We start from the raw sequence: 15,581 nt of genomic DNA on the forward strand, positions 1-15,581 counted from the left end.
CCCGCTGCACAGCGCTTAACCCCAGCTTTGCTGGAGTTTACCTGGGCCCTGGGAGCGTCTGGAACCGGCTCCTTGAATAGAAGGGGATCATGGGAGCGGCTAAAGGGGGAATGAGCACCAATACTGGCTTCCCACGCCGCTGAAGCAGGGACTTGGTCCCTTCCTACTTTGTGTGCGGGCGCCATTTTCTCTTTACAGCTGTGGAACTGAAGCCTGGCTGAGCCTGTTTGAGGTACACAGAGCGAAGTTCTCCTGGAAGTGCTACCCCTGCTGACGCGGAGGTCGACTACAGCAAGCAGACAGATAAGTGCACTGGATATACTGCCTTGTACTGTGCCTGACATTGTGCACCGTGGGTTAAACATGACTGACACGGGTGATAATGCTGCTGCTGTTGGGGGGGGGGGGACGACATGTTAGACTGCAGTGTCTGCGGGGTTAATTTTTTTACATGTGAACAGGTGGACCTTTGCCCTGCCTGTAAACCTGTGGCTGGTAATGTGCATGCCCAGGGGTCTGAGCAATCTGAACCTGCGTGGGCTGCGGCGTTGGGGAGATCTATGAATGCCCTGGTGGAGGCTCTTAATAGGCAAAAGGATAACTTCATCAAGTCTCCTGGCCCTAGCTCTTCCTCACAAAATTATATGGGATCCATTGCTCCTTCACAAGGGGACCACATGTTATTGCAGGTCATACAGGACACGCAGGGGGTACACAAGATGAATGCACTTATGGAGAAGTTTGCAAAAAACCCTGAGAGTCCTTCCTCAAGACAGCCTTCAGTTACACCTCCTCTGTTATCAGCAGATTCAGAGGAGGATGGTGTTTGTGTGCAGATGATCAGGGAAGAGGCTGATGCTTCTGTCCCAGGTATTGAGGATCTTATCCTGGCTGTAAGACAGGCTTTAGATTTGTCAGGGGAAGACAAGATACAGGCGCATTTTATATTTAAAAGAATGCGCAGAGAATCTGTGACTTTTCACTCAGATCCCGGTATGGTATCTTTGTTAGTGGAGGGTTGGAAAGTCCCTGATAAAAAGGTGTTTATGTCCAAGAGATATGCAAATATGTATCCCTTGCCTGAAGAGCATGTAAAATTTTGGGAGAAACTCCCTTTGGTAGATACCCCAGTGGCAAGATTGTCAAAAGCTACAGCATTGCCAGTTCAGGGCGGTGCAGCCTTTAAGGGTCCAATGAAGGTGGAAGGATGCGTCAAAGCCATTTTTGAGGGAGTGTGTTATACACTCCAACCCATTATTGCCTCAGCTTGGGTAGCAAAAGCTATGATTAAGTGGCCTGAGGCTTTGGGAGATCAGCTGCGGCCTGATTCTGAGGCGTTTATCCTTGCAGAGAAACTAAGATGTGCAGCAGAGTACATCACTGAGGCTGGGGTAGAAGGTGTCAAAATGGCGTCTAAGGGATGCAGACAGCGAGGGGGGGGGGGAGGAGAAGTAGTACTTTAATGCCTACCACCGCAAAGGCTTTAGGCTCAAAATTTGAGAGGATAAGTCCTCTACATGACGGGGTACAGACTCCCTGTTCTGGTCTCAGAGTAGGGGGTCGGCTCCTGCAGTTTTGGGACAAGTGGAATATTCCGACCTCAGACTCTTGGGTCCTTTCTATGGTCACAAAAGGTTATCAGATAAATCTCAGGGGGAATCCTCCAATGAGATTTCTACCAACCCCTTTACCAAAGGAAGCCACTTCACGCACGGTCCTTTTGGGAGCGGCCTTGGTTCTCAGGGAAAAAGGGATTGTGGTCCCGGTCCCTCAGGAGGAACACAAGAAGTGTTTTTATTCAATACTCTTCTTGGTGCCCAAACTAGTCGGGTCAGTCAGACCCATACTAAATTTGAAGTCTTTAAATCAACACCTTTCGGTGGATCACTTCCGAATGGAGTCCCTCCGCTCAGTGCTTGGCAGCATAGAGCCAGGGGAATTTTTAGCATATCTACACATACCCATATGCAAAGAACATCAGTCTTTACTTCGCTTTGCGATAGGGGAGACATATTTACAATTGCAGGCCCTACTCTTTGGTCTGGCGACAGCACCAAGGGTATTCACGAAGGTGATGGCGGTCATGGCTGCGCACTGAGACTAAAGGGGATTGTGATCATCCTCTACTTCAGGGCTGGGCAATTGCGGCCCTCCAGATGTTGAGGAGCTACACATCCCAGCATGCCTTGCATCAGTTTCAGCATGGCCACATAGCATAACTAATGCAAAGCATCCTGGGATGTGTAGTTCCTCAACATCTGGAAGGCCGCAATTGCCCAGCCCTGCCCTACTTGGACGATCTGCTTTTCAAAGCAAATTTGGAAGACAAGTTGCTCGAACATCTGTCTATAGCGACACAGTTCTTACAGGACATGGGATGGGTGCTAAATCCCTCTCAGAGATTGCAATTCCTGGGGGTAATCTTGGGCACCCATTTACACTGGGTTTTCCTACCGGAGTCCAAAGCAGAGGACATCCGTCAGCTGGTACTACTTTTACTGGGGGCTCCAAGGCCTACAGTCTGCAGGGGGTGAAGCTCCTTGGCAAGATGGTGGCGACTTTCGAGACGCTTCAGTTTGCCGGGTTTCATTCCAGAGCGTTTCAATGGAATATCCTTTCCTGTTGGTCAGGGAATGCGAAAACCATGTAAACAGGAAAGATTACTTCTCTCTCAGGAGACAAAGGAGTCCTTACTCTGGTGGACGGACACTCCGCTCTTGGGATTGGGTGGTGATAAAGACCGACGCCAGTCTCAGGGGTTGGGGGGGGCGAGGACCTGTCACCATCGACTGCAGGGTCTGTGGTTCAAACAGGAATCCAGTCTTCCAATAAATATCTTGGAACTTCGAGCAGTCTGGAAGACTCTCCAACAGGCCGAGGATTGTCTGAGGGGCCTTCCGATCAGGGTGCAGTCGGAGAATGCCACGGGTGTGGCTTACCTGAATCATCAGGGCGGGACTCGCAGCAGGATGGCGATGCTGGAAGTTTCACAGATCTTTTCCTGGGCAGAAATCAACATACCAGTTATGTCTGCTGTCTTCATTCCGGGGATCCGGAATGTAGAGGCGTATTTCCTCAACAGGGAGGATCTGCTGGAGGGGGAATGGTAATTACATCATGAAGTATTTCAGGAGATTGTGAGTCGCTGGGGGCTCCCAGAAGTGGATCTAATGGCATCCAGGAACAACTGTCAGGTTCCGAAGGACCAGGAACCCTACCGCTTGGGGGGTGGATGCCATGACGGTTCCGTGGCATTTTCACCTGGTATACATATTTCCTCTGTTCCCAATGATACCGCGGGTATTGAGAAGAGTGAAGTCTCAACAAGTGCAGGCCATTCTGATTGCACCAGACTGGCCCAAGAGGTTGTGGTATTAGGACATTCAGAGGTTATCAGTGGAATCTTGGACTCTTCCTCTTCGTCAGGACCTTCTAAGACAAGGGCCTTTTCTACACCTGGACCTAGTTCGGCTCAGTTTGACGGCCTGGCTTATGAGACCACCTTACTAAAAAAGAAGGTTCTTTCTGATGCAGTTGTTCGGACTATGCTTAGAGCTCGTAACCCAGTCTCAGCTGCTAATTATCACAGAGTCTGGAAAATTTACATTAGGTGGTGTGAGCGTCAGAAAGTACACACCTCCAGGTTCAAGGTGTCTAGATTATTGGAGTTCCTGTAGGACGGTTTCTTGTCTAGACTGGTATTACAGTCCCTGAAAGAACAGCTTTCAACTCTGTCCATCTTCTTCCAGAAGATAGCCTTTTTACCTGAAGTTCAAACCTTCTTACAAGGTGTTACCAGGTTAAAACCTCCATATAGGCAGCCGGTGGCGCCTTGGGATTTATCTTTGGTTCTGTCGGTATTACAGAATTCTCCTTTTGAACCGTTAAGGTCGGCCGACCTTAAGTATGTTTCTTGGAAACTCACATTTTTGTTAGCCATTGCTTCGCCTAGACGTGTTTCAGAGTTAGGAGCTTTGTCCTGTAAATCTCCACATTTAATTTTTCATGACGATAGGGCTGTTCTTCGAACAGTGCCTACGTTTTTACCAAAAGTGGTTTCTTCCTTTCATTTAAACCAGGAGATTGCGCTCCCGGTGTTTGGTCCCAAGAAATAGGGACAAGTTAAAAAAGTTGGACGTAGTTCGCGCCTTGCGAACTTACGTGGAAAGGGTAAAGGACATCCGCAAAACAGACCTGTTGTTGGTTCTGTATGATGTGCATAAGAGGGGATGGCCTGCGTCTAAGCAGACTATTGCCAGGTGGTTAAGGTCAGTCAGTAGTCCTGTTCCTTCTCAGGTTAATGCACACACCACCAGGTCAGTTGCTTCCTCATGGGCTGTGCGTGATGGAGCTACAGCGGAGCAGTTGTGCAGGGCTGCCACTTGGTCCTCTGTTCACACCTTTACCAAATTTTACAGGTTCCATGAGTTCGCGTCGGAGGACGCTTCATTCAGGCGGGCAGTGTTGAGAAGTGGCGGTCTGAGCGTACTCTCCCATAGTACCGGCTCCTGAACGTCCCACAATGAAGCTGTGTCACCGGACTGGACGAAAGAGAAAAGGGGATTTTTGTAAGAACTTACCGTTCGAACCCCTATTTCTGAGTCCAGTCCGGTGACACAGCGATCCCTCCCCTACAATCAGTAAGTCATATCGTTCATTTGTATCATGTTATGGTTATATGATTGTGCATATAAGATGTCGGGGATTGTACTGAGTTTGTGTGTCCTAGTGTGCTTTTTAAGTTGAACTGAAGCATGAAGGGATGCGGAAAGGGAGGAGCCTGCGTCCAGTGGAAAGCTTTCCAGCATAGGTGCCTTGGCTCCTGCGGACCCTCCTACATCCCAAGGTGAAGCTGTGTCACCGGACTGGACTCAGAATGGGGTCCGAAAGGTAAGTGCTTACAAAAATCTTTTTTGTTCGCACCTGTAAAATCCATATTTCTCAATCCATGGTGGACACTGGGACTTTGGACTGGGGTGTAGGTTGAGACATGGCAATAGGCAGCCCAGGAAACTCCCAAAACAAACCCCACATGCAGGCCCTTAATTGGACTAAGCAAGCCTCAAGGAGTACAAGGAAGGAGACAAAGAAAAGGAAACATACAAAACGCCTTACCCACAAACATACATAGAAACAGGTATACCATGGAACCATCAAGCCACCCAGGGACATTAAGATGGGTGTCCAATATCTATCATGGATTCAGAAATATGGATTGTACAGGTAAGAACAAAAATCCAGTTAGTTCTATCATCCACTGGAAGACAGTGAAGACTCAGCTACCCATGAAGTAAGGTCTGAATCTCCAAACACACGGCAAAACGTATTTGAAATAGGACTGAAAGGGCTTAGACGTGGACCTTCAGGGTGGACAGACGGAGGCCCAAAACCAGACCCAATCCAGATCTGGGAGAGACGATCCGGACGCAATGGTAGTGCCACGGCAGGGCAAATGCCAGTCGCAGCAGGTCTGCATAACAGGCTTGTCGAAGCCAGTTGGGGGCTACAAATATGGCGTCCACCGGTTGCAGTTTCAAGCTTTGGAGAAGGTGCGGGAGCAGGGCCACCGAAGAGAAGATGTAAACCAGGTTGAATGGCCAGTGTGGGATCTGAAACAGGGTTTGTAAATCAAATTTATTAGACGCCAACTGTTGATTAAGGCCCAGAAAAGCAGGGGATGCTGAGCCCATTCGAGTTGCTTCACCCTCAATGCTCAACTGGGATATATCGCAGATCATTCCTTCCGGCTGCAATTAAATTGTACAACTGTCATGGTCTGAAGAAGACCTGCATGTTCCTAGATTCTTGAGTTATATTGTTTGGATGTTATCTTATTTTGTGTGTTCTTATTATTATGCTATTACTCTTATCTGTACTTGAACCTTGCTGTAACGATTGAAATTTCTCCATTGTGAGACGAATAAAGGAATTCTATCTTCTATTCTCCCGCATGCACATCCTGTTTGCTGAGAGAATCAGACTCCCAGTTCTCCACTCCTGGGATGTAAATGGCTGACAACGTCATCAAGTGGTGCTCCACCCAATTGAAGATAGGGAGGACCTTTTTCATGACTGCACTGTTTTGGGTTCCCCTTTGATGATTTATGTAAGCCATGCCATGGCATTGCCTGTCTGGACCTTCAATGCCCTAGAGCAGGGCTTCCCAATCTTTTTCGAATCACGGCACCCTGGAGTATCAGAATTTTTCCACGGCACCCCTATGCCCCCCCCAAAAATTATAAAATTTTGTAGATTGTGTGGTACTTGTGTAGTATCACGGCGCCCAGCGCATCGCAGATTATAAGGCATGCGATGCAAATTCCCCCGATGTCATACAATGTTAAAATTGTATAGCATTGTATATGGCATACAATGCGATTTTAAATTGTATAAGCACCCTAATGGAGGCTTACAATGTTAAATGCACCCCCACTATGAACTTGAACCCGAAGCGTGGCGAGCGCAGCGAGCCCGCGAGGGGCGGCGGTACGCGTCCTCCGACCTTTTCATACCCCCACTATCCACGTCGTCGTGGAGTTGAGTACATGGAATACATGTAAAGTAATACGCGTCCGCTCGCCACGCTTCGGGCTCGGTGGCTCGCTGCGTTTGCCACACTATATGAAATCAACTCCACGCCGATGTGGATAGTGGGGGTATGAAAAGGTCAGAGGACACGTACCGCCGCCCCTCGCGGGCTCGCCACGCTTCGGGTTGGCATTCATACTGGGGGTGGCGTGGGGGTGCATTTAACAATGTAAGCACCCATTAGGGTGCTTATACAATTTAAATCGTATAGGGGGCTTAAATCGCATCGCTGTGCAACGGGTGTATGGCATGCAATGCGATTAAAAATTGTGCGACTTAATATCGGGGGCGCCGTGATAATACACAACTACCGATTGTGTTTATGTGTGCTTCTTAGGTTCAGATATGTGTTAAAGGGCAGGATTTGCTCCTGATTGGCAGCCACCAGCACTGGTTTTGTCCATAAATAATTGATCATAAATAATTTGAATTGGTCCTGGACCATAACCCATTGGCACCCCTGCAAGTGTCCAGAGGCACCCCAGGGAGCCACGGCACACAGTTTGGGAACCACTGCCCTAGAGAGGAGGTTTAGCTTGACGTAGCACCATATGGTTGGCCTGTAGATCCAGGATGTTGATCGGAAGATGCAATTCCCGATTGGACCGCCGTCCCTGAAAAGAGTAACATCCCGAAACACTCCACACCCCAAGGCTGGCACCTGTCTTAATCAAGACCCAGTTCTGAATGGATAACAGCCTGCCCCAGAGTAGATTCGGAAAATGAAACCACCATTGGAGGAAGATCTAAACCACTCTGGAAAGGGAGTATTGAGACAGAGGAGAGTGGTTCCATCTCCCCAAAATTTCCATTTGGAGAGGCCTGAATTAATTATAGTTGGGTGAATTCTACCATGTCGAAGCATGAATAAAATAAAAATTTTCACCAAAACAGTCATGCAAAGGTAGATAAACACACTGCACCTTCTTAGAAAATCTCAAAGAAGAAACTGTGGCGAGGTTACTTTGTCTTGTGGGAGAAAAAGCCTCTTCACTACAGAATTTAGATGAAGCGTGGATTGGGAAAGGAGTCGGATCAGACTAGACTTGCATCAATTGATCAATTGGAGCAAGCTCAGAGTCACCTGCATATGCCTTTGCAGAGTGGCCTGCGACTGGGATAGAATCAGAAGGTTGTCCAAGTATGGCAATTTGCAAATCCCCTGTAGGCGTAGGGAGGCTGCATTTTTGCAAAAATCTTGTTAAAAACCCTCGGGCAGTGGAGAGCCTGAATGGCAGAGCCCTGAACTGAATGTGGAGATCCTGGACAGCAAAATGAAGGAACTGCTGATGATCCTGTCAGATGGGGACATACAAGTAAGCATCCTGAATGTCCAGGGATGCCATCAAGTTCCCTGGCTCCAAGGCCTACATGATAAATTTCAGGAATTCAGGTTCAGGTTTAGAATAGACCAAAGGGAGACAAAAGGAGTAGTCTGGCTTATGGATCAGGAAAAGATTGGAATAGAAAAATATTGGAGTTGGAGGACCGTCTGAGAGCCTCCACTTTCTCTCGCTGGGTGGAAAGTCCTGTGATGAAGAACCTCGATGAGTGACTGTGGAATGAGAGGGCGTAACCCACCGAAAAAATTGTTATCATCCAAGTGTCTGCTGTCGTCTACCAGAGGGCAGTGAAATGGAGGCGGTGACCACCCACCTGTGGTGGTACATCCCCTGGAGGCCAGGGAGTCATGCCACAGGTTTTTCAGCTGCTAAGGGGCTTGATAGCATCCTGTCCAGGACTGTCGGCATTCACCACTGGAGCCCTCCCTGCAAGGAGGATGTGCTCTGGATGAAGACTGGAATTTTGCTGCGGTTGAAATGAAGACTGGGTTGAAGAGGAGCTGAAGGCAGAAAAGCCATCTTAGAAGTGGCCACAATTGTATCTATTTCTGGGCCAAAAAGGATATAGCCCAAGAACAGAAAGGCTTCCAGAGTTAGAATCAGCGGTGCAACCAGGAGTGCAGCCAGAGGAGGAAGGAGGAAGAAATCTGAGATGGAAGCCGAATACAGAGCCACATCACCTAAACATGTGGAGGCCTCTTTAAGGAGATATACAAAAAAGCAGTTCTGACCCGCAAGTACCAGAATTGATATGTTCCACCAATTCATCCACCCAGCTTCCAATAGCTTTAGGTATCCATGCAGAAGCGTGTCCTGGATGGGCTGCCACTCAACAACATAACCTTCAAGAGATGTTCTAATTTCTGATCAGTGGGAACTTAAAGGCATACACTTGAGGGGGGAGTTTCCCATCTCTTGCGTTCTTCCACCAGAACAACAATGTAAGATGCCTGGAATTGCGACATTTTCTATTAGGGTGAGCCCAGATGTCCAACAGCACCTCCTCCAAAACTTCTTTATACGTTTGAAGAAAGGTGCTGCCGGTGGATCTGAGATGTACAGACTGCCTTAATGAGGGCATCTACCCATGGCTGGGTCATGTGTTCATCCCGTAGTGAGGTAGAGCCTACCTCCGAGACATCGGAATACACTTTCCCTTCTAACGCCTCTGAAGAGTTTGTGGCATCTGGCACCATGAGGGATGTGGGACTAGGCCTAGAGGTCTTGCGCTGAGTCGTGGGGCCCAGTAAAGTGTGCAAAAGCCATTTAGTGATGAGGAGAGACCTGAACTCATGTTGACTCAGTGAGGGGTGGAGATGGGGGAGCGACCGGTGGTGGTGGTGGAAGTCGAGCTGCTGCAAGCTGGGATGCCGAGAGAGAGAGAGAACCCAGTCAGGATCTGTGGTCTGTGCGGCCTCCGAAGACCAGTCGCCAGGATTACCCGCATAACAGCAGACACAGATGCCATTATTGTCCTGTGACCGGAGAAAGTTTCCTTGCATACACTACATGTTTTGGCATGCAGTACAGAAGAGGCCCGCTCTCCACAAGAGGTCTTGGCAGAATTTTTGGCAAAGGAACCTATAGAAGACATGCTTACTTGCTCCAAAAATAACCAAAACCAGCAATAAGCTGGGTAAAAACCATCCTCAATTATAGAGTAGTGGAGTTACTAACCAATAATGTGTAAATTCAAAGACAAATACACACACACATGCGCGCACTGAAATATATCAGATATAAGAGATGCTGATATTACTCAAGTGTAGCAGAAAAGCAGTAATAATTAAAGCACACTAACTTTATACACTCCAAGATGGTATAGTATCAGAGAAAACCTGGTGTCGGAGAAAGGGGAAGCCCCACCCCTCCTGGAACCTCTCAGAGACCACTGGCTACAATGGCAGCCATGTTAGTGTTACCATCCCTGTTGGTCTAGTGGCCAAGTGGAAAGAACTGGATTCCACTGCCAGGGCAGATGGGAGTGCACCAATCCCATAGCTGCATCGACACTAGATATTGCTGTGTACAGCGGATACGCCGCCAAGCTGTGTACAGCCCCCTCGGCAGTGTCACTAAGCTAGAGGAGTGGGGCGCTTACCTGATCCTGCCACAGGGATGCTTGGCAGGTCAGTCCATGCATGACACTCCACTGTCCCAGTGTCCACCAGCAGATGATATGGGATGCAGTTACAATCCCGGCGGTCGGGATCCCGGCGTTCAGAATCCCGACCGCCGAAATGCCGACACATTCTCCCTCCAGGGGTGTCCACGACACCCCTGGAGGGAGAATAAATTAGTGTGCCGAGCGTAGCGAGCCACCGGGCCCGCTGCGTGGCGAGCGCAGCGAGCCCGCAAGGGGGGGGCGATCCACGTCCCCCCCTTGTCGGCATTTCGGCTGTCGGGATTCCGGCGTCGGGATTCTGAACGCCGGGATTCAATACTGAATCCGATGATATAAATAAAGGCGTCATTTTACAGGGTAACGGTTATGTAACACAAGGGCCACCACCTATCCCCAAAGCATACGTGACACGCTTGACCTTTTTTATTGTCTGAAATATGAAATTGCAATCACTGCAACATTTTAAGAGCTAATCATAAAAACCATCTAAAGCATAAAGATAGCTTTGCTTAATCTAAACATACCTGTGAAGATATCAATCCTTGTGGCATCAGCATCTCTACAAAAATAAATATATGTCAAATTTAAATAAATGCAAAATCTATACCTGACAGAAAAAAAAAGGGGGATTTTAGAAATAAATCTGCATTGGAAAAAAGTACATCTATTCAACAGTACTACAGACTGTACAATGGTCACACCACGCGAAGTAACATTATTTGCATGGAGCTCCCCAATGATTTGGGAGGAAAAAGCTTCAAGATAGAACACAAAATAAGAATATAGAATACTGTAGAATCCTAAGACACTGCAAAGAAAGAATCTCTGACAAACATCACATACCTTGCATTGTCAACTAATTCAGCCAAAGCCCCAAACAGGAACTCATGTGTTGTGCTAGTTAAAAATGAAATAAAAGTGTCAAAATAAAGAACAAAAACTTCAGAAAAAGCGCTTTGTTTAAGAATAACACAAAAAAAAAAAAAAAATCACACATTAGACGATCACACAACGTGAAATGAATGATCTTGTTTTTAAGACATTCCTGGAGTAGTTACTTCCACACATAGGGGGTTATTCTAGTCCATTCTTTCTGACAAAATCCTTCTTAGATGGACAAAACCATGTGCACTGCGGGTGGGGCAGATGTAACTTGTGCAGAGAGAATTAGATTTGGGTGGGGTTTTTCTTCAAAGTGAGATCTATATTGAAGTGTAAAATCATGCAGTCAGTATTTTCCCTGCACAGAAACAAAAAAAATCACCCAAATCTAATTCTCTCTGCACATGTTACATCTGCCCCCCTGCAGTGCACATGGTTATGTCCATCTAAGAAGGATTTTGTCAGAAAGAATGAACTAGAATAAACCCCATAGAGGGGACTTCAGGTTGGTTTGCAAAAGCAAACTCCTTTTTTAATGGACAAAACCATGTGCACTACAGGTGGGAATGATGTAACATGTGCAAAGATAGTTACATTTGGGTGGGGTGTGTTCAATCTGAAATCTAAATTGCAGTGTAAATATAAAGCAGCCAGTATTTACTCTGCACAGAAAAAAAAAATAACTCACTCAAATGTAACTCTCTCTGCACTTTACATTAGGCCCACCTGCAGTGCACATGGTTTTGTCCATTAAAGAATTAGTTTACTTTTTTAAAGCAACCTGAATCCAATTAGCCTAATGTCTACTAGATATAAGGAATATGTCATGTTGACTTCATTTATGAAAATCCAAGGAAAAAATACAAGTTTTGTTTCTCAAAATCAAATGTATTGAAAAAAATATTCCATGTCTGCTCTGTGGGGGAGGGTGCAATTGTTTTATTTCAGTTTCAGCTCATTGTGCTGCTGAATTGTATGTCATGCAGGAACCCACTATTTCCAATAGTTTGCATGGGTGTCACTTTAGGAGCCTTAGGGGGGTATGCAATGTGCCGCTGCAATTTCCGATGTGGGAAATAGCGGTGGCTCCCGCTTCAAAGCGACAGCATTGAAGCGGGATTACCAATCCATGGCCGTTTTCGCAGCCACGCCCCCTTTACACCGAGTGGCAGGCAGGACATTGAATCCCACCTGTTGTTCTGCGATCGATCAGACCGCAAACAGGCCAGGATCATGGCTGTCGGCAGGGATCAAGAACCGTAATCCCAGATTGCATACCCCCCTAAACCTGATGCATTTTGAGATTTAAGATTCAACTAGACAGAAAACTTCTGAAAGAAACTTCTGCAGCAGTGTGCATAAATAACATGCTCTCTCTCTCTCTTAAGTCAATTGTAATTGAAAGTTCATGTTTGGTATATTTATAATTTAATTTTATGCTCCGTGCTTCCATTTTGAAACATCAAACAAAATAATTAAAACTATTGAGCAAAATTTACATTGTTTAGAGAATCTGTACTACTTTGATAAAAAAAAAAGGGTACTTGTTTCCTAGCACGGCCACAACGATTTAGATCGTTGTGGTCGGAAGATAAAAAATCGGATCGATCGCATCGCATGCGATTTGGTCGCATGCGATGCGACCGATCCGACCGACCGATTTTTCACCCGATTTTTTTTTTTTTTTCACCTGATTATTTTCAATTGCCCCCCCAAATGTTACTAAGTGGGCTAGACCCCACGATAGACGTCAACCCGAAGCGTGGCGAGCGCAGCGAGCCCGCGAGGGGCGGCGGTGCGCGTCCTCCGACCTTTTCATTCCCCTACTATCCACTAGGGCGTGGAGTGAGAATAAAATAGTGTGGCGAGCGCAGCGAGCCACCGAGCCCGAAGCGTGGCGAGCGCAGCGAGCCCCGCGAGGGGACGCGTATAACTTCACAGGTATACGCGTGCGCTCGCCACGCTTCGGGCTCGGTGGCTCGCTGCGCTCGCCACACTATTCTATTCTCACTCCACGCCCTAGTGGATAGTAGGGGAATGAAAAGGTCTGAGGACGCGCACCGCCGCCGCTCGCCACGCTTCGGGTTGACGTCTATCGTGGGGTCATGGCGGGCACATAAAAAATGTGAAATGGGTCATATTGGCCCATTTCACCTTTTTTATCATTTTTCCCTATGTGAGATGGACTTAATCAAGTCCATCTCATCTTGTGCCATTATAATGGCACAAGACCGACGCGATCCTCCCGATTTCAATGTTAAAAGATTTTTTAACATTGAAGTCTATGGAAAAATCGGGTCAATCGGTCGGTCGCATCGCGGCCGATTTTAATTGGTCGCGACCGACCGATTGACCCGATTTCTGTCATTCAAAGGGAAAAAATTGTAAAAAATCGGCCACATCGTGAGGATCGTGTCCCTTAATTAAGAGCCACGATCACTCACGATTGTGGCCGTTCTAGGAAACAAGTACCAAAAAAAGTTACAAAAAAAGTTGTATTTCCACAGCAGAAGATTCATTAGAAGTAAACGAATTCATCTTCAGATACTGAAAGTACAGGTTGTTAAAAAAACAAAAAAAAGTATCTTCATAATGGATGGCAATGGTACCAAAACCATAAACTTAAATATTGTTGTAATAAATAAATGATCTAGAATGTGACGTCAAACAAGAATCAACCACCAAAATGAAAAGCTAAATTCACGGATATCAAAACAGAGGCCAATCATAAAATAATGATGTACCACAAGAAAATAAATATTTCTAGACATACAGAATACTCACGAATTAGTATGTAGATATTCAAAGGTCAATTGTGCACGATTTAAACTACTATAATTAGTAAACGCCATGATTCCAGACGTTCCGCTGAGACGTCAAATATAAACTATTGTAGGGTTTGCCTTTTGCAAAGTCAAAATAAAGGACGATTCCAAATACTTATTTTAGCACCTCGCTTAACGTTTTTCTCTGAATTAGTACTTATTGCTGGTGTGTGAAGCCATTAACCTAGGGTAGTCACCAACAACCAGAATTGCATAATCTACATTTCCTGCGTTCCCTCTCCGGGCCAGTCTTTTACAATGAAATTAGGCGCATTGGGAAATATTTTTCAAGCAACTATTGCTCCCCGTTGACGTATCTGCAAAAGAAAAAAAAATTAAACATATTCAAGTTTTTGATCAATATAATAAGTCATGAACAGCTTATGCTAACCATATATAATAATACATCCTCTAATATAGACTCTAGCTGCAATCAGAGCCTGCCACAAAGCAATACTGCTGTATCTGATAAACTTCTCCAATCCAATCACGTCTATTATAACGTGGCGCCTGACCAAGCGCACACACCAGGGCCTCCCACCTCTCATTGACCGCTGCCACCCTCCTAGCACCTGCGGCCGCCGGGGTGCTGCATAGTTCTGCTCCCCATAGCCAATTTGCCCGGAGTAGTCTCGCTATCCCTCAGCTTCCGGTGCAGTTCCCGCCTCTTCCGCAGTGCGCCCTGCCTGTCTGCTGCCGCCGCCCGGATCATGTGTGTGACTGCGCTACTGCTGCCAGACAGACTAGACGGGACGCAGCCTGAGGCTGGGGCAGCGACTCCGGCCGCCGCAGCGGATCGTTCCTGTAGCTCCTGACCTCCGCAACCCCATCATCACCCGCCGTGCAGTCTACGGACCTGTCCTTCCTCCATCGGCCTCACGGAGTAATAACGTGGCCGGGCAGAGCGAGGCTGGAGAGAATGGGGATCCGAACTAGGGATGGGTAATCATATGATGTTTCATCGGTAACATCGGATTTATGGTTCCAATGTTCGATGTTTAACCCTGCTATGTTGAGGATCCAATGTTTCATCAACATCGCTAGATTTCTCCCCCGATGTTTTTCTCAATCTTCCAATGTTTTTTCTTTTGTGTGTCAATGTGTGCTGCTTTCAATGCTTTGCAGCCAGCTCACTCTCTCCTTGATTTATATTCTTTAAAATCTTAAGAGACTGATAAAAAACATTAACAAACATGACAGTATCACTGCTGGCTGGGCTTTCATATGTGTGTGTGGCTGTGTGCTGCTGCTGTGGGTGGTAGCTGACAGTGAAAGACAGTCTGGCCAGCCATTCAGCAGCAGCACACAGGACAGCCCCACCCCTGCCTCACTGCAACTGGTGCTGTTAGTGAGTCACTGTCACTGTCTACTGTGGTGTTTCTAGCACAGGTCTGGTTTGCATATCAGTGCTGATATACAGACCACACTGTGCTAGAAGCACTACAGCAGACAGCGACACTCCAGGCAGGGTTTTCAAAGATAGTGGGTGCTAGAATGAACAGTATAATATGAAAGTCACTAGTAGTGACATTGTGGTGAACTCCCTTCATATTTATTTATTTATTAATAGTTTCCTATATAGCGCAGCATATTCACTTGCGCTTTACAATGGGAGACAGTGATACAACAAACTGGGTATTTACAGTCAGTCAAAGGTATGAGGGCCCTGCTCGCAAGCTTACAATCTATCAATTGATTTATTATTATACAGCAAGCATATCACAGCACCTTACAAAGGGCCTGATTCAGTTGTGGATGCAGACATTTGCACAGTTTATTTCTTTGAAATGCAATGTCAGTCACACTGCACATGTGCAG

General features: G+C 46.7%; 1 protein-coding gene across 4 annotated transcripts in view; it reads right to left on the bottom strand.

Moving 5' to 3' along the window:
• The window catches only part of MORC2 (MORC family CW-type zinc finger 2), a 68,551-nt gene extending 53,783 nt beyond the window's left edge, over positions 1–14,768 (bottom strand). Inside the window, exons 1-4 of one of the 4 annotated variants that reach the window (XM_083145297.1) lie at positions 14,620–14,768; positions 13,723–14,080; positions 10,900–10,953; positions 10,581–10,615 (exon numbers count right to left, since the gene is read on the bottom strand). In XM_083145297.1, coding sequence (XP_083001423.1) covers positions 10,581–10,615; positions 10,900–10,953; positions 13,723–13,790 — 157 coding nt within the window. In that variant the 5' untranslated portion in view covers positions 13,791–14,080; positions 14,620–14,768. Of the gene's footprint in view, positions 1–10,580; positions 10,616–10,899; positions 10,954–13,722; positions 14,081–14,291; positions 14,521–14,619 lie in introns of those variants that run through there. The other 3 variants (XM_083145296.1, XM_083145299.1, XM_083145298.1) reach the window with 3 other exon arrangements.
• Between the last annotated feature and the right edge of the window lie 813 nt (positions 14,769–15,581).

Source organism: Crinia signifera, chromosome 1 (assembly GCF_055691185.1).
Source record: "Crinia signifera chromosome 1, ASM5569118v1, whole genome shotgun sequence".
Classification (NCBI taxonomy): Eukaryota; Metazoa; Chordata; class Amphibia; order Anura; family Myobatrachidae; genus Crinia; species Crinia signifera.